The sequence below is a fragment of the Paroedura picta genome, chromosome 3 (genome assembly GCF_049243985.1).
Source record: "Paroedura picta isolate Pp20150507F chromosome 3, Ppicta_v3.0, whole genome shotgun sequence".
Taxonomy (NCBI): domain Eukaryota; kingdom Metazoa; phylum Chordata; class Lepidosauria; order Squamata; family Gekkonidae; genus Paroedura; species Paroedura picta.
Window position 1 is genome coordinate 87,618,685 of NC_135371.1, and position 18,923 is coordinate 87,637,607.

At 44.6% G+C, this 18,923-nt stretch overlaps 1 protein-coding gene across 3 annotated transcripts in view; it reads right to left on the minus strand.

Annotated features, from left to right (window-relative positions):
• SPOCK1 (SPARC (osteonectin), cwcv and kazal like domains proteoglycan 1) overlaps nucleotides 1-18,923 on the minus strand; it is an 863,260-nt gene that overhangs the window by 160,807 nt on the left and 683,530 nt on the right. For all 3 annotated transcript variants that reach the window (XM_077326752.1, XM_077326753.1, XM_077326754.1), the window contains exon 6: nucleotides 16,511-16,625. In XM_077326752.1, the coding sequence (XP_077182867.1) occupies nucleotides 16,511-16,625 (115 nt within the window). The remainder of the gene's footprint in view (nucleotides 1-16,510; nucleotides 16,626-18,923) is intronic.

Consider the following 18,923-nt stretch of genomic DNA (forward strand, 5'->3'; position numbering starts at 1 on the left):
ACAATCATACAACCGGGACCTTTCTAGTCTCAGTCCACTGGAGGGGAGGGGAGGGGAGGGTGGCCGAGGAAGCTGCTGCAAGGGCTGCCGGGCTATGGTTGGTCCAGGGCCCAGACTTAAGATGGCAGCAGTGCTGGTGAGGGAGAGGAGGAGGCGGAAGCGGCGGAGGAGGTAGCGGTTCCTGTGGCTGTTGAGAGGCTTGGGCTGTGGAGGCGGCAGGTGGCTGTGTTGGTGCTCAGGCTTGCAGGGGGGACAGAGCGATAGGTCAGGGAGCAGCCCGCCATGGGCTCCCAGGTGCTGCAGTTCCTACACCAGGGCGTGTGGGCAGCTCTAAGCGGCAGCTGGTACCAGGACCCACACCAGGGCACCAGGGTGAACACAGTGCACCTCTACCTGTGGCTTTTCCTGCTTGGTTTCCCCTTCTCCCTCTACATGGTGAGTGAGGGAAGCGTCCTTTGGGGATGTTGTCTCTTGCCTCAGGGTGGGTTGGACGCCTGCATCCCGCGGCGCCCACTTTACCTGCCCACCCGTCCTGCCGTCAGTCCCCGTCACCCTCGCCACCCCGCCCAGCCCTTGTGTGCCCCAGCCAGGCTCCGCCTGCTCATTGCCCGCCCAGCACCCAGCCAGGTGAGGCCGATGGAGGACCAGCCCTGCAGCTAGGTGCGGTGGATGCCAGAGCGGCCTTTCCCTTGCCCCTTCAGGCAGGATTTTGGTGAAACATCGCAGGACGGGGGACCAGTCCTGGAAATTTGGGATGGTCCCACGAAAACCGGGATGCCTGGTTACCATATTTTAAATGCTTACTCTAATTAAGGCATTCATGCACATCTCTTATTTAATCAGTTTTATTAAGCACAGAAGCAATATATGACTGAAGGCCTAACATTTTAGCTCTCACCTCCTACAGAAACAAAGCTTAAACCTTGGATCCTAAGATGTATAATCAAGGCAGTACAAGAGGAAGATAATTTCCCCACTCCCCACTCTAATTGCAGCCTTCTGTACCCTGAAACTGTGCTCCTATAGGTCACTAGGCCCAAAGTAACAGCACAAATCAGGAGTGTGCACAAGTAGGAGCAATGGCAAAAATCCCTTCTTTTGCAGGTGGAAAAGCTGTTCCATCAGAAGAATTCTTCCTGTGCCAATTAAGCAGCACTTTAGGATCCAAGCCTGAGTATATATACAGTACAGACATTTGCACATATTATTTGTGTAGCATTTCTTTGGGCTTTCCACTCTCCTGGTTGTTCCCCCCTTTGTCAAAATTTAGACTGCATGCCCTGGTAAGTAACAGTCAGGAATATGAACCCCAGTGGGATTGCTATGCCTCTTTCCTTTAGGTACTAAGCCCCTACACTCAGTTCCCCATGGTTATCAGGCAAGTTTTGAATTGTAACTTGCCTTGCAGGCCCTTGTAAGGGCAGAAAGGCAGGATACAGATTTTATAAATAATGGATTTATTACCCCAGACTTGCTTTAATACCCTAAGCATTCACCTAAGGAGAATCAAAGAGGGATATTTTGCTTTTGGATGGAAAGAAGATAGCAGTTGCCTAGCATCAGTAAAGAAGAATTCTCACAAATGTGTATAATATGTGCAAGCTACTTTGACATTTAAGACATATGTTTTAGGACTGTCACAGAATGTTTCACTTCAGATTATCAACAGAGATAATTAAGCACACATTTGCACGGGGAAAAGAGAAAGACAGAGGATACAATTTCAAAAGAAATCAAAACAGAGTTATGAGTTAAGCATTAAACATGACAGTCTGTCATAAATATATGACCATTGTTATAGCAATTATTGAGATGCTTCTATGTTACATGATCAGGAGTTAGTTTTCTTGCTTGTCATTTTGTAAAAAAACCACATCCCCAGATGGCATGACATGTAAAACATATATTTTATTATATCAGAGATTACAGAAAGGCATAAAAATAGATTACTGAGTGTGCTGACCGCCATTTTAAAATTCAACACAGGGCAAGGCCTACTTATTTGGGATTGCCAGCTGTCCATTCTTTAAGGGTCATGGTTTTATTCATAGCAATAATATCTCTTTTTTATTATACAATAAGGTTATGAAATTTTTAAAAGATGGCATTTATATGACAGCTTAAGCAAAGTCTCTCTGAAAGTTTAGTTATTAATCTAATATAAAAATTACTATGACCCCCCCCCCCCGGTTGTATAGAATACCCCCTGCAGCAAGTTTTGAACAGAATGAAATGTCCAGACTGGTAGGTCTGAAAACCCTGGCTTCAGATTTAATGACAAATCATAATTTCGTATCCCCAATTTTTAGAGTTGCCAAGTCCCTCCTGGCAACTGGCAGGGGATGGAGGAGACTTATGAGGAGAAAAAAGGCCACATATCTGGTGTCAGATAGGAAGTAACATAATTATGCCAGCAACATCTGGGTGATGCTCTGGTATTTGCGCAAAGCTCTTCTCCCTTCTCCTAGTAATTCCCCCTCTGCTGGCCAATGGATCAGCAACTGGGGGTATGGCTTGGTGGCATGGTACCCCTGCCTCCACTGGGGGTGTCTAGCATCCCTATTCTTATGTATGAATAAAGAGCTATTGATTACTGAGAACATCCAGTGTGTGACTTCTGAACCACAGACTTATTGCATATTAATTTGTATAGTATTCAAGCATTTTGAGATAACATCTGAAGATTCTTGTGGCAAGTAGGATAATGAGCATAGTTTGTCTGAAAATCTAAAAACGTACTTTGGGGGATAGTGAGTACAAATTATGTTTGATCATGAGATCAGAATCATATCATTGAGAAACCAAGAAACGGCGAAACTGTTCCTATAGCCTACCCTATAAAGCAACCATTTGCAACCAGGGTCTGGATCATTTGAAGGGGGCCACAGACTGAAAAAATGTGAGAAGGGGAGCCCCAAAGAAGGAAATACCCTTTTTGTCACATATAATATAATGGCTAGAGAATTTGAACTTTGCTGAGGGAAAGAAAACATGTAGTTCAGAGATCCCAAACCTGGAGGCCCATGGACCACATGCAGCCCCTGACCTCTTTCAGTGCGGCCCTCCAACCTGCTTGTCTGCTGCTACCATCCTCAGGGCATTTTCCCTCAGACCCATACTGCCCTTACTGTATCAAGAGGCACCATCTACTGTTGTTCATCCTGTCACTTTCTTGTAAAAAAGACAATACAACATAGTTTGTTTTGATCTCCATGGTTCCTTCTGTCAGCCCCCCTTTTGTTCTTATCCTCCATAATAACATTTTGGCCATTTAGCCAGCAAAGCTCAGGAACCCATGCCACTCACATTTTTAACTCCCCCTCTCCATGAATTATCATGTTAAAGCTAGGTATGTATGTAAGGAAGGTAAAGTCGCTGTGTGAATGGGTTCAGATGTCAGGTCTGCTTTTGCAAAAAAAAAAAAAGTAAGAAAAGGACTGTAAAAGGCCTGGTATTTTTGCAAAAAAAGAATACAATTTTTTTTGCATACTGAACATTTCTAGAGGCTTTGCCCATCAAAACAAATGGCTGCCGAGGTTACAGGTAAGGTTGCTGCTGCAAACAAAAGCATTCTTCTTTCTATAATAAAAGCTGGTTGCTCTGACTTCAGGCCTTACTTGATTCTGTCTCTCCTCTCTCACTCCATCTAGGAGTCTCCTTATACATCAGTGATTGCAGGAGCCAGTGAGTGGCCCCTTAAGTGCCCTCTTAGCAGGAAGTTTATGGCATTCCCCTTCTCACATCTTTTTATTATTATTATTATCGTTTATATCCAGCCTCCCCCCAGAGGCTCGAGGTGGGTCACATAAAATCAATCCCCTAAAAACAGTAACAAGAACAATAAAACACAGCATACCAATCACAACAAGGCAAGGCAAGAATGGCGTCCAGGTCCATGCAACTAACCCAATTTCCATAACCCCACTAAAAGGAAGAAAAGAAAAAAAGGGGGGGCTGATGGCAGACGCAACTGCCACATTTGTGAGGGGGAAGCGGATCTCCCTTGCTGCCCAGCCTCAACCAAAAGCCTGGCAGAAGAGCTCCGTCTTGCAGGCCCTGCAGATCGTTGAAAGTTCCCACAGGGCCCGCATCTTCCTTCAGCCAAGTTCCCCTCCCTCTGGCTGCCATTTTACTTCTCATGATTGAGGCTTGGCTGGCAAGCAGTGATGTGTATGTGCACCCTGCATATAATTTGAAGCCAATTTAATGGCATATCTTCTGTTCCAGGTGGAAGGCTGCCCTCATTCACCCTTTCTATCTACCTGGCCTTTTTTTGGAAGGCCCCCAATTTTTAACGTATTAAAATTAAAAATTAGCAGGTGTATATTTAAACTTCAAGGGTCTGTGTTTATTAAGAAATAAATCTTATAGTATTCAATGTATTTAAGATTGCAACTCTATCATCTGGTAGGCCAGATTTAAGAAATTGTTCCTAGCCTCAAGGAGAGTTGAAACACAGTAAAATATTGTTCCAAAATGGATTGCATTAAAGTTAACACTTCTTCATTTATCTTTGAATATTTACTTTTGATCTAAATAAGTAGGTTAATAGTTTTGTTACATTTTGGTTTAAGATTTGGCCCTCTTTAGGCACTGGGCACGCTAATGTGGCCCCCATGTGCCAAAAGGTTGGAGACCCCTGTTGCAATCCATTCTTTTGTGTGTGCTTAAATTAATGACTTTAAGGGGAAATGAACACACATGCTTTTCTTGGTCCATTGTTCTAGAGATCTGTCTTGTCCTGAGCATTAAGGAAGGGTGAGATATGAAAATAAAGATTTATTATTTACTATTTATTATTTATATATATATATGTCACGGTATGTTGAGTATAGTTAGTTCACTCTTAGCTTAGGAGTTTTTTTAGTCTAGTTCATTGTACAAGTGGTCAGCCTACTGCATAAAGGCCTGGAACCTGAGAGGAGCTCCTAAAAGGGCCATGGTCCAAAAAAAAAAAAAAAGGTTGAAAATGGATGCTATTAGGTGTCATCTCACTTTCATGCCTTTTTTACAAAGGAAAAATGTACTACCGATGAAAGAAATCATCCTATGGTGACTATCAGTACATCCTTTGAAGCACAAATAAGCAAACCTCCATAGACAAATTCACAATAATTGGTTTAGTTGGTAGGACTGTGCACTGCAAACATTGTAATTTTAATTTGGGGTGAGGGTTTTCTAAAGGGCACACTTCTGGTTATGCCAGACATTGCGGTATATGTGTGTTTTCATTTTAACAATTACTTTCAAGGATTTCAGCAATAGAAAAGCATGACTTGTAGAAAATTCCTAAACTAACATTTAAAAAGACCACCTTGTCTTTAAATCTTCAAAATTAAAAAGTGAAAAAGGCCTGACTTACTATACCAGCCAGCACTGAACTACTTGTGGCTCTCTGATGACTCCTGGTAGCTATTGATTCTTCCTTCTGTGGGTTGTAGAACCCACCCTAACAGCTGGGGAATGGCTGCTGGGCTGGTGTGTGGGCTCCTGGTTGTGTTTAAAGTCTGGCAGAGTTTCTCAAGGCTTGAAAGCCTTGACAAGTCTCCAGAGACTCATAAAGGCTTTTGAAGTCCCACAGAGCCAGTATGTAGCATGGCAATGGTTTGCTTTTTGTCAATTTACAGATTGTTTCCGCCAGCTTTCATTTCCCTATCAGTTTGGTGTAGTGGTTAACAGCGAGGACTTCTAATCTGGTGAACCGGGTTTGATTTCCTACTCCCCCACATGCAGCCAGCTGGGAGACCTTGGGCTCTCCACGGCACTGATAAAACTGTTCTGACCGAGCAGTGATATCAGGGCTCTCTCAGTCTCACCCACCCCACAGGGTGTCTGTTGTGGGGAGAGGAAAGGCGAATGTAAGCCTCTTTGAGACTCCTTTGGGTAGAGAAAAGCGGCATGTAAGAACCAACTCTTCTTCTTCTTCATTATCATCATCACATGCTAGCAGAAACCAGTTATAGCACCCTTTCAAAATATGGCTATGATCACTTACTGAAAGCTATGTCCATGATAATTCATGCACTTCCTAATAGTCAAAAAGCCTCTTGCACACATCTTGCTAGTTATCATTATGCATAACCTCATTGACTGGCAGGGGGCGACTATTCCAGAAACGACGTGACCCAGCTTTTGGCAACAAATTTGGCCGCAGCCGTTTATTAACCTGGACCCCTCCCCCAGCGGAGGGTTGGCCCGAATGCCGGTAGGGGAGCCTCGCCTCATCAGCCATCCGGCTGATGACCAAACCCGCGGCGCTCCGGCTCCACGCCTCGCTCCCAGCCGGGAGGATGGGACGCCTTCCGCCGCGGGATCCCTGGGAAGTGACACCGGGGGACCCAACGGGCGTCCGCCTCCATTAGGTCCCCTGTTCGCCTGGCCCCAGGCCCCTGGCCTCCCAGCTGGGTAGGCCGCGCCCGGTTGACGGCCGATCTCATTAGTGAGACCCCCTACTCCAGGGAGTCCTGTGCACAGACGGGCTCCCTGCCAACAGGCTCCCTACCTGGCATAACCCGACTGCGACGAAGTTGACAATAACGAATGCAGGGTGGGATGGGAGGGTAGCTGTCCGGGCGCCGTCGTAGGAACAAAAGGGGCTGAATGCCTGCTCCCGGCCTATTTAAAGCTGGGAGCCCCGCCCCTCGCGCGCCGCGCCTCGGCCAGTGACGCCGCTGGCCTGCGCCGTTCCCGGGCACCCCCGCTGCGTCAATGGCGGCCGCGCTTATTCGCGGCCGCTCTTTTCTACAGCTGGCAATCATCCAGCACAGATATTAATTTCATAAACACCTTTTATATCATCAACATTATTATCAAAAAGAATTGGGATCCTACATAATAAGGACATCTATACTCTTTTCTCTGTCCCTGTTCACCTTCCTGTCTAGTCCTGACCTCCCCCCATTCACCCATCTTTCTACAGAATTTCATGGAAATAAATAGCTTTAGCAATGAATATGTAGGGGTCTGAAACTGACAGTGTTAGGTTCTACATCTTCTCTAAGTTCTTGTGATCTTGGAGGCAAGTTGGCAAAACATTTTTTCCTGGCAAATGTATGCATTTACCCATGACACAAACACTGCATTCCAAAGATTCCTTACTTGTTTATAAGTTCCAATGCCAAAGCTTTTGTAGGAGCCAGCCCTTCCACTTGAAACTTTAAACTAACCCCACAATGTTAAGGTTGTGCAGTTTTTAAAATCTGCAAGCACTATTCTGCAGTGGACCAGATCTCCAAGGGGCTTTTGTGGTGTGGATTTGTGGGATGTTGAGGTTGGGATGGAGTGGAGTGCTAATGGGTGATTGATGGATAGACTTCTGAGTTTGGGGATGGATGGACAGACTTTTGATAATCCATCAAGTTTTTTGCTTTAAACCACACTGTTTATTCCCTTTCCATGCCGAAATGTTGCCTACATTTTGTGGAATTTTAAAAAAGAAAACATGCAACATATTGTCTGAAAGGACAGCAACCTTCCGTACTGATTACACATAAACTACCCCCTTGGTTGGAAATTAAGGCCTGGTGATGTTGTAAATAATGAAGCAGGGTTAGTGTTTCATAAAGGAGTAGGTTGCCACATCCATCTGCATTGCCCGTGGGGGATAGGGGATTCTTTCCTGGAACATCACCTGATATTCTGACATAACCCAGTAGTCACATTGGAGAAATGGTGGGTATGCTCTAGGTTTTGAACAAAACTCTATGGTAGAATTTGTTTCAAATCATAGAGTTTTGCTTAAAACCCTGAGTGCTACCATGACATTCGCCTCTACACACTCCCTCACTCTGAGGTAAAATTTTCCTCCCCAATGGCATGTTGTTCCTTTTGAAACTGAGCCGCTTTTGTAGAGTGGTGTTGTTTGTTAATAAATTAAGATCTCTGTCCCACCCAGTCACAATTGGTTCTTTTATTTTCACTCAGTACAGGAACATTTTGGAAAATTGTAGAGCTGTCCTTAAAAAAAACACAACCTTTGTTAGAATGGCATTGTGGCATTTTACCAAAAATCTATTTAAAGAATTTATTTATACAGGAGGAAAGGGTAGCTGGAATTGAGGAACTGTCTTTATACAAATCAGTTATTTCTCATCTTCTAGATCTTCACTGTAGGCTTTTCAGATGTTCTTAGGCTTTTCTGTCAGATGCTAATGTTTCATTACGTTTAGAAGTTTATTTACTTATTCCTTTACTTTACTTATTACTTTACTTATTTCAGGGTGTTGGAGCAGAACTTTGTGGACTGGTTTTGAATTGTTTTGGGGCTATCATGTTAGAAGAACAGGGGGTGGATTCTAATGAGCAGCTGAGTCCTATAGACCTGCCATTTTAACTGAATCTTGTTATGCCTCTGCAGCTAAATCAGACCACTGCCTTGATCTTGCCTTTCTATGGAAAATTATCACTAGGTCCCTTATTCTCAAGAAATCTGTGCTTGTATTGGCTTTTCTGCATCATCATGGAACTCACTTGGGCAATCCAAGGCCTGCTTTCTCCAGTTCCTCTTTACAATGCCTTTAGGCATGCCAGCCTCCAGATGGGACCTGGGGAATCCTCCAGAATGACCCCTTATCTCCAGGCCACAGAAACCAGTTTTCCTGGAGAAAATGGATGTTCAGGAATGTAGACTCTATGGCATTATACCTCTGAGAGGTTCCTGTCCTCCCCGGGTTCCTTTCCCAAATCTCTAGGAGGACCAGGCAACCCTACAGCCTCCATCTCTCACTGGTGACTAAGAGGTACCTGGCAAACCTAAGTGTCATGCAATTGCCCTTCTGAAACACAGCCCTTGCCAGCTCTGCAACTACATCAGCACTACCATGTGTCTAGCCATGATGATAACTTGACAAACTATTAGCATGCATTGGCAGAGTCTAAGAAGTGATACCAAATCCACCCTTCTAGGAAGTGCCCTCTTCCATACAAAGCCAACTATAGAAGAAGAAAAGGAAGCAGCAGTTTTATCAACAATATGTTGAGGTGGGGGTTGTGATGCTTAGCTATTCTACAACCTCTTCTCAGAGTGGCCCTTCAATGAAGCTCGTTATTAACAACTGCCAATGTGCTAGGGTTGCCAAGTCCTTCCTGGCCACTGGCAGGGGATGGGACAGTACGGTTGCTTGATTCAGGTGGGAAACTTCTAGGGATTTGGGGCTGGAGTGTGTGGAGGACTAGGACCTCAGTGGGGTATAATGCCATGGAGTCCACCAGCCAAAGCATCCATTTTCTCCAGGTGAAACAATCTCTGCAGTCTGGAGAGGAGCTCTAATTCTGGGGGATCCCAAGGCCCCATCTGGGGGCTGGCATCTCTACAGTGTGCACAAACAGTCCTGTCTTGTGCTGCCAACTCCAGGCACCAACTTACATGATTAGGCTGGAAGATGGTAGAATCATTTATTTAAAAAATTTCAAAGCACACTTGTGAAACCACTTTCTTACTAACATGCACATATTTGCTGACTTATACACATATATTTACCAATCCTCTCTTTCATAATGCATCACGATAACTGCTTTCCTGTTATAGAACACCACATCTCTGGGAATTTATGTGTGTGAATGATGCAGGCATATGGGTAGCATCAATTGGAAACAGTATTCCAACTAGATGTGAATGGCCCATGTGCTTATCCCACTCATACATCTGCTAATTCACACATAATGTTCATGGGTATGACATTCCGCTGAAGAGAAGCAGGTCTCATGCTGTTCTGTTTGTATGCTTCGTTTACTAGTAATATTTTTAGAGTGAAAGCATACATTATAAAAACTCTGAAAATTAATTTTTGTTATATTTGTCATTTCTAATAATATTTGAATATGACTTATTGAACATGTTCAGCATAGCAAAGAAGTGTTTGCATTAGAAGGTCAAAAATACACATATTTAATCCAGTAGTACAAATGGATTAAGAAAGCTTATGAAGCAGTTTGGCAAAGCACATTATCATTTTGCTCACAGTGCAGGCACTATAATTCTCTCGTATTAGAATCCCACTAACATTCTTCTACTGAAGCACCCATTTTAGAATTCCCATCTTTATTTCTGCTTAGCAATATGTTCATGTCTGAACAGCTTTCACAAATTCAGCTCCTCTTAAGTGATGGAAATATGGCACCATCTGTCAGCAAAATTCAGCTATTGGAATCTGTATTTTGACAATCACTGAGAAAAAAAATTCTCTGAGGTTTCCTGTTTGTACTAGCTCAGCACAACAGGACAATGCTAATTACCTAATAGTTCTGTATGCTGGATACTAAAGCTCAGGTTTTACATGATTAGGCATAGATAGATGTTATCCAAGATCCCATATATAACAAGTCACAGAAATATCAGGGGAAGGTAGAGGAGGAGCGCAGGGGATCAAAAGAGGTAGAAGAATTTTTCAGCAACTAGTAACAAAGCCTCATCAGGACTTTTGGATGACAATGGTTTCAGCCATATAAATTTGTTTGTGGGGTTGGATGGGGGTATAGAGGATGAATAGTGGTCCCAGTTGCACGGTGACTAGAAGAAGGCATGGGGGTCCTGGCTGTGGGCAGAGGCAGCAGAGCAAGGACAGTGACGTGACTTATTATCAGTCATTTTTGCCTATGGCTGCTGGAAAAGAGAAAGCTGGGTTATCATTGCAATACCAAGAATGTTTTCCTGGGGCCCATTATGCACGGAGTGGAAAGTCTGCATTCAGGGTGGAATGGCGGCGGCTAAAATCACCAATTATGCACGCTGCAGGCGGCAACCGGGTGCAGAGTCAACGTATGCTGCCGAAAAAGCCACATTAGCAAGATGTGGAAGAAAGTGGAGCTTCCTGGGACCAGGGCGCAACCAGAAGCGGCTCCGGAGTATATGCGTGCATAATCGGATACTCTGGGTTTTGCCGCCGTTGTGTTCCATCCCGTGCATAATCGGTTTGCTTCGCTTCTTCCTCCTTCTCGTTCTCCATACCACCGTTTCAGCGGCCGTGCATTACAGGCCTGGGAGAAAATCCCACTGAATAAAATGGAACTTTTTTTGAGTTTAGGATTGTGGCCTATATCAGATGGTCAAGTCATCTGCATTATACACATTTTGTCAGCTTGGACCTGGCAATTTATTAGAGAATTTAACATCAAAATAATGATGGTCTCAAAAATCCAAGAAAAAGAAGTTTTGAAAAGTGATGGGCCATGCACAGCAGAATTAACCTGAGATTTGGTCAAAACAAAAGCTTGCCCTGCTGAATGCATACATGCTGTCAAACTGGATTTATCAGCATGAGGGTTATTTGAATTTATTCTGTTGTTTGAATGAAATTGTTAGCTTAAAATGTCACGGGAGATTTATTAATATGATACTACTTCTGATAAGGGCATGTGAAAGGGCAAAGAGAGACTTATAAGAGGCAGAATGTGTGTTTATGTATTTATTTCTAAGACAGAAAGAAAAAGAAAATATAAATGAAGCAATTTATCAGTGACTCTTCTTTCCAAATCATTCTGGTTACATGAAATAACATTAAGTGTATGCATTATATTGTGTGACAACATAAGCTAGAATTTTTAAAATAAAAATTAGATACAGTGTGGACAAATATTGATGTGTTTCATAAATGCTGACATTTAGAGTCATTGGTGAAGGATAATGCCTCAATCCCTCAGGACTAAAAAATTCAGTAAAGAAATATTTCTCAAACTTTTTAGCCATTCCCCTTAATTAATGCAGAAAGCAATCCTAAACTGGTCTAGTCAGGAATATTCAGTGGGGTTTACTTCCAGGAATGTGTTCTTAGGATCACAGTGGTACTCTTCTTTCTGAAGTTCCCACTATTGGGTGACATCTAAGGTCCTGCATACCAAACTCCACAAGGGCTCGATGACTTCTAAGAATTCCTTCGTATTCCTCTGCAGCAATCTTACCCTTCCAAAAGTCATTCTGGAATATGGGAGAAATATCCTCTGCTTATGTCCCTGCTGATTTGCAACTCTATGATGCTTTGAGATCTCAGATCAATAGAGGCAGCAGAAATAGAGGCAGCAAGTTTGAAGGGTAATTTGTCTGATACTGGTTCTGTTCTAATGAACAAGTGGATAGTCCACCAAAGTTCCTCAGACAGTAATTCTTTCCCCTATTTACACTACAGAGACTCAACCAAAACATGAAATAAAAACAAGTCATATAATGCGTGCCACTGACCCTCATAATGAACTGGATACCTGCTGACCATATTCTTTTGGACTTTTATGTATAACTTGGTCTGAATGACTGTAATAAAGTTTGAACTGAACTGGATACCTGAAATCTAGCTCCTCCTCCAACCATGGCAGCCCTAACCGAAGCTAATGTAAGACTGCAGCTGCTCCACAACTGATGACCAAGCCAGAAGTCCTTCATTTGCCACTTCTCACCCCTTCAAGTGGGGACAGGGTACTCTGTGCAGAATAAAGCAGTAAGGGGTAGGTGGGAGGAGAAATGGGTGTGGCGAGTATCGAAGGGGGCCAATCGGGCTCCTTCGCTGTCCTTCGCTGTCAGTCTGGGCCAAGGGGCCAATCGGGAGCTGCAGGGGGAAGAGGGGAAGGGGGGAAGGGGGTGGGGGGAAAGCTTTGCCATGGCCAAAGCAGCAGGCCCACCGCATCAGAGACATGGCGGGCCTGCTCCATGGGCTGTGTCAAGGCCGGGGACTCGGGGAGAAGGGGGAGGGGGAATGGGGAGGCTTTGCCACGGGCAAAGGAGCAGGCCCGCCGCATCAGAGACACGGCAAGCCTGCCCCTTGGGATGCGCAGAAGCTGGGGAGTTGGGGTGGAGGCAGGCAGGGGGGGAGTCCTCGGCATGGCCAAAGTAGCAGGCCCGCCATGGGAGAGACGCAACGGCCTTGCTCCTTGGGCTGCGCGATGCAGTGGGGTGGGGCCTGCCAGGAGGGCTGCTTGGGGGCCGAAGGAAGGAGAGGGGATGCTAGTGCCCATTGTATTCACAGATACAATGGGCTTTCAATCCAGTCTATAATAATTAGGGGCAAAACCCGTTGTATCCAGGAATACAATGGGTGCTAGAGCTTGGCAGTAGAAAGAGGAAGGGGAGGAGTTGTTCAGTATTCAAGGACATGGGGTTGAATGTATGTGTGCTGTGTGGGAGGTTGTGATGGCATGGTGACAAATGAGAGTGCGTGGGCAGAGAGATGCATGTCAAGAGCCTGTGGTTTGGAATGTTTGCTGAATGTGGGAATTGTGGCATAGTGGTTACAGATGAGCTTTCCAGAGCCATTTCTTCAGATATGTGAAGGGAAAAATCAGACTGGAGACTTTTCTTAGGGGGAGATTACATGGCAACCAATTCCTCCCAGTTCTGCATCCAATATCATTTCCCTTTTTGTGTGAATTAAGCCACAGGCACCGAAATGTTCCCCTGCCCTAAACCACATGGGGTAGTCACAGTACACAGGTGTCCACCCTGCTCCTTCTGCCTCCATTTTTTTTTTACTGTTGATAAAATGTTATGTGCCCACATGCTTCTTTCACAGCTGCTTCTTACAAGAAGAAGAGCTGGATTTTTATACCCTGCTGTTTACTACCCAAGGGAGTCTCAAAGAGGTTTACAAACACCTTTTCCTTTTGTCTCTCCACAATAGACAACTGTGAGGGATGTGGGGGTGTGAGAGGTCTGAGAGAACTGAAATGTGCCACAGTCACCCGGCAGGCTTCAGGTGTCTCAAAGCAGTTTCCAATTGCCTTCCCTTTCTTTCCCCATAGCAGACTCCCCATGAGGGAGGTGGGGTAGAGAATCTCACTTGGAAGCTAGCAACCCTAAGAGGAGGTCTCTCTGTGCACAGCAGTCTTGACAGTCAGGTTTATGCACACCTAGGTAGTGTGTAACTCCAAAACATGAACCAATCTGACAACCTTACCTCCTCTCTGCAATGTTTTCTTGGCCTGAAATAAGTCAGGGGGTGCTAGGTAGCTGTGGGGACATTACATACTTTTGAGGTCCCACTTTTAGACTTCAAGGAATATGTTCAGACCAGGGACAGCCAACCTCCAAGTGGGGTCTGCAGATCTCCTGGAATTCCTGCTCACCCCCAGACTATAAAGATCAGCTCCCCAGGCAAAAATGGCTGCTTTGAAGGGGTGACTGTGTAGCATTGTATCCCATTGAGGTTTAGGGATGCCAGCCTCTAGGTGGGGTCTGAGAATCCCCTGGAAGTACAGTTTATCTTCAGGAAGATAAGCTGAAGGCAAAGCTCTTTCCCCTCACATGCATCCCTTCAAAAGGAATGCACATGGCCCCAGAATCCCCTTGGTTGCTTTGCTGGTGATGTCTGCCCTTCTGAAGCCTGCTTACTCCTGGCAACTGCAGTCCTTGTTGTTGTCTGCAAGGCCATGTCATCCTTATCCATGGTTCCTCTATATATTTGTGAAACAGCCTGGTGGGGGGGGGGGGGTAGAATGTGCCCGGCTGTCCAAGTTGGAATAGGGCCAATCAGGGTGCTGCCAGCAACACTGGCTGTCCCTTGATTGGCTCTGCCCCTACAGTTTCCGACCTCCCTCCCTGGACGTTCCTCTCAGCCATGCCAGAGACAGAGAGAGACACACAGACCCCTGCCAGACCAAACACAAGCCCTCATTCCCTCCTATCACTCCTGCTGCAAGAGAGGCAGAGAGACACACAGAGAGAGCTGCCCCAAGCTGCTGACCAGCCCTGCTTCCCTCTTAAGAAGGGGCCCTATTTACCTGCTATGGCTCCTGCTGCCACAGAGAGACACAGAGAAAGCCATCCCTGGTGCGACGGAGGGAGAGACAGACAGAGAGAGCTGCCCCAAACTGCAAACCAGCCTCGCTTCTCTCCTAAGAACGAGACCTAAATACCTGCTATGCCTCCTGCTGGAGAGACACACAGCAAGAGGGAGAGAGAAACCCAGAGAGAGAGATCTGCACCTCCCTTTGTCCCCTGGGTCCTACTGCCCATTGCATTCCTGTTTGCAATGGGCTTCCTTGCTAGTTGCCTAGTAAAAGTGGATCACCTAGTTTCCCCCAAAGTCTCACTGTCTGCTTTCCTGTAAAGCGGTGGCCAACCTCCAGGTGGGGCTTGGAGAGCACCTGGAGTTACAGTCCATCTGCAGAGTATAAAGATCAGCTCCCCAGGGAAAAAGGGCTGTGATGGGGTTTGTACAGGGTTGTTGTGGAGAAGAAAGATCTAAGCCCTCCCATGCAGGTTGTTGTGGAGTTGAAACACGTGAGGCCTACTGCACAGGGTTGTTGTGCAGATGAACCGGAGGCAAAAGAACCTCCGCAATAGCATCCAGTTTCAACTGCATAACATCCCTGTGTGATAAGCCTCAAATCTACACAGAGTTGCTTGGCTGTTTCTTCCCTCCAGCAATGAGGCCAGCCACAGCAGTATTTTGAGTGAGAAGGGGCTTCATTGCAGACTCCCTGTTTGGCAGAATGGGAAAGCTCCCCCCCCCAGTAAAGCACAAGTACCCCCACAGAGTCTCCTGCATTCCTCTCGGAAATGCCACCCTCCCCTCAGTCAGAGTCTATCAGAGGCTCCTTCACAGCAGGCCTGAAGGGAGGGGGAGGGAGAACACTCACCAGCCACCTGCCAGATGTGTCAGTGGTCTGAGGCAAAGTAATGGAAGTTGTTGGATGTGACAGGACAGGCCTGGGCCGAAAAGGGCTGGTGCAACCCTCGGCAGCCCTAGTGACCTCCTCTCCCTGCAGTGGTCAGGGGCAGACTGGCAGCAATGTCGCCAGATTGCCCCTGGCCAAGCAGGGGGGCGAGCTGTGTCACCTCCCTATTCGTCCCCAGCCTGGGCGGGCAGGACCAGTCCAATCTTTGGACCAATCAGAAGGCAAAGTGCTTTCTGATTGATCCAAAGATCGGACTGGCTCCACTCACCTAGGTTTTAGCTTTTTATTATACAATCAAGCTGTTCCAGATAATCTAACTCCAAGCTCACATACTGACATATATGCTTATTGCCTACTTGTGCTGAGCCATCTAGGGTTTCTAACCTCCAGAAGTAAGGATTTCTTCAGGTGTCACAGCTGATCTCCAGGCTACAGTGATCAGTTCCTCTCAAGAAAATGGGAGTTTCAGCGAGGAGACTCTATGGTATATCATAGATTCTAAGAGAAATCCCTCCCCATATTCCCCATCCATAGGCAATGCCCCCTAGATATCTAGGAATTTCCCAAGCAGGAGTCAGCGACCCTACCCTTCAGCAACCCTACCTTTCAGATGAACTTCAGATGTTAATTCCACTACAAGGCTCTAGTGACCTATTCTGCATTGAAGTATCACCAATCTGGGAAGAACATTATGATTTCAGGATATATAGAAAATCTGAAGCTTCTTTATACATCATGACATGATAACTCTGTAGGAAGAAACATATTTAATCTACTTATGATGACAGAGATAACAGTTTCAGTTTATTAACTTGGAAGTAAACTCCATTGTGTTGGTTCTGAGTAAACACATATGATAAATATATTGATGAGGAAGACATTTAGTATTTAATTCAGCACAATAACTCACCAGTTTTCTCAGCTTTGTGTCTGGGACTTTCTTGTCCTGGAAGACATGGGCAAGACCCCTCACAGAGAACCGCAATGGTTTTGCCAGATGTACAGGCATGAAACTCCAATTTGCACTGTAAATGAAACAAAACCACAAAGACCATTGATTTGAAGTAGAATATATAAAGCATAGCTGGGGGCAGGGAGGAAAATAACAACAACAGATTGTCATGACAGTGGTACCTTTGAGGAGCCATTATTTCCTCTAATCTTTGAGCCCACAAGGGATTATATCTCAACTATCTATGCTACTGAACCATTCATTGGTTGCATGCTGGCTCAAGTTTGGATATTCAACAAAGCTATTCGGACTTATTTAGCTTTTTACCTGCTCTAAGTGAAGTGGACTACAGCCAGAGCTGTATTAGGTCGGATCTAGCGATGTATCAGCAAAAGGCACTGACAGCAGTGGATGTTTCCAACATTCCTTTCCTTTCTAGTCCTGGTAAATTTTATTCTGGAAGGTCATGGATCCAGATAGATTGATAGCCATGATAGGAGGTTGCAGTGGGTAAGGACTGGTCATATCCCTGAAGCTTGGCTAAGCTCTATTCTCTTGCCCATTTTTAAAAAGGGTAACATCAATCTGCCAGGTAACTACCGGCCTATTAGTATATTATCTGTTATAAGCAAGTTGTATGCAAAATACCTAGCCAACATTCATTCTAATTGGATCCACAATAATAACATACTAGGGCCAGAACAAATAGGGTTTAGGAAAGGCAGCACCACACTTGACCACTGTACTGTCTTATCCACTCTAATTGAGAAATACTTAAGTCCCAAGAGAGGGAAATTGGTTACAGCATTTATTGACCTTAAGTCAGCCTTTGTTTTGATCCTGAGAGAAAAACTGTGGCAGATATTGGCGGATTTAATCATCGAGGCCCACCTATTACTTTTATTAAAACGCCTACATTGTAATAATTTCTGCCGAGTAAAGTACTCAAATGAGGGGAATCTAACTGATAAAATACCCATCAATATGGGAGTGAAGCAGGGATGCATTCTTGCTCCTCATTTATTTAATCTTTTTCTTAGTGATCTCCCTGCTCTTTTTGGGAGAACCAATGGTCACCCCCCCCCTTTAGTAAGTAATAGATCTACACCTGTTACTGTATGCGGATGATACAATCATCCTTTCAAGAACTCGAATAGGCCTAACAAGATATCTTAGAACTTTTATAGATTACTGTACTGAAAACCATCTCATGATTAATTATGAGAAAACTAAGATCTTAGTCTTTGCCAAAGCAAGACATAAATACCAGTAGAAGGTGAGAGGCAATCGAATCAAGCAAGTATATCACTTCAAATATCTTGGTATGAATTTTAGCTATTACAACAAGGGGACCTACCATATAGAGAAGGTTGTCAAATCCTCTAAGGGGCAACTGGCTTTACTGGCAAAATTTTTCCACCAGAAGGGTAATAGGAATTTCTCGGCCACAATGAAAATCTATGCAGCTAAAATAATCCTCCAACTGCTTTTTGGAAGCCCAATTTGGATTGGTGCATTCAGCAACAAAGTTGAAAAATGTCAATCTACCTTTTTTAGGCAATTGTTGGATGTACCAAAATGTTTCGCAAACCATACTCTCTTAGCGGAGCTTGGTCAACAGACCCTAGAAACATGGCTTTGTATATTCAAATACTGGTTAAAAATCCACTTCCATTCTTTTCCATTATCTCTACTTTCTAACACTTTAGGGGATCCCTATTTTATTAAGGGCTTTAATGAAGTAATTTTTCATAAACTTCATTATTTAGGATTAGACTTATCTACACTAGTTAATTATGATAAGAGCACAGTCCTGAAGCTGATCACTAAAAGACTAGAAGACCAGGATATTCAGATAATTGGCACATCAACCCACAGGATCTGTTCACCAGGCCATTGGGACATACCCTGGTCTTATAAATCAATGGCCCTATATCTTCAAGTGTTAGATGACTATTCCCTTAAAAGGGCCTTTCTCCTTGCGCACCTAAACATTTTCCCTTCAAACCTATCAAGAGGACGCTTCCTTCAAATCCCACAAAATGAGAGAAGCTGTCTGCATGGGTGCAATGTACCAGATTCCTTTAGCCACCTATTATTCAACTGCTCCAAATTTCAAATGTTCCATCATTATCTGGGGGGTTTTATGGGAAAACTGAAGTATCTGTGCATCAATGAGGAACATCTAGTGAAGATGTTGCTGAGTCTAAAGGAACCTTCTCAGATAGTGGACCTTGCAAAAATCCTGTCAACTATCTCGAGAACTAATCTATCTCTGCTTCAGATCGGCTATATGGCATAAGGCCTTATTACTGTTGTCCATATGTCTATGTTTGGAATTTGTTTCTGTTTTAAATTTTGTTTTATGTAT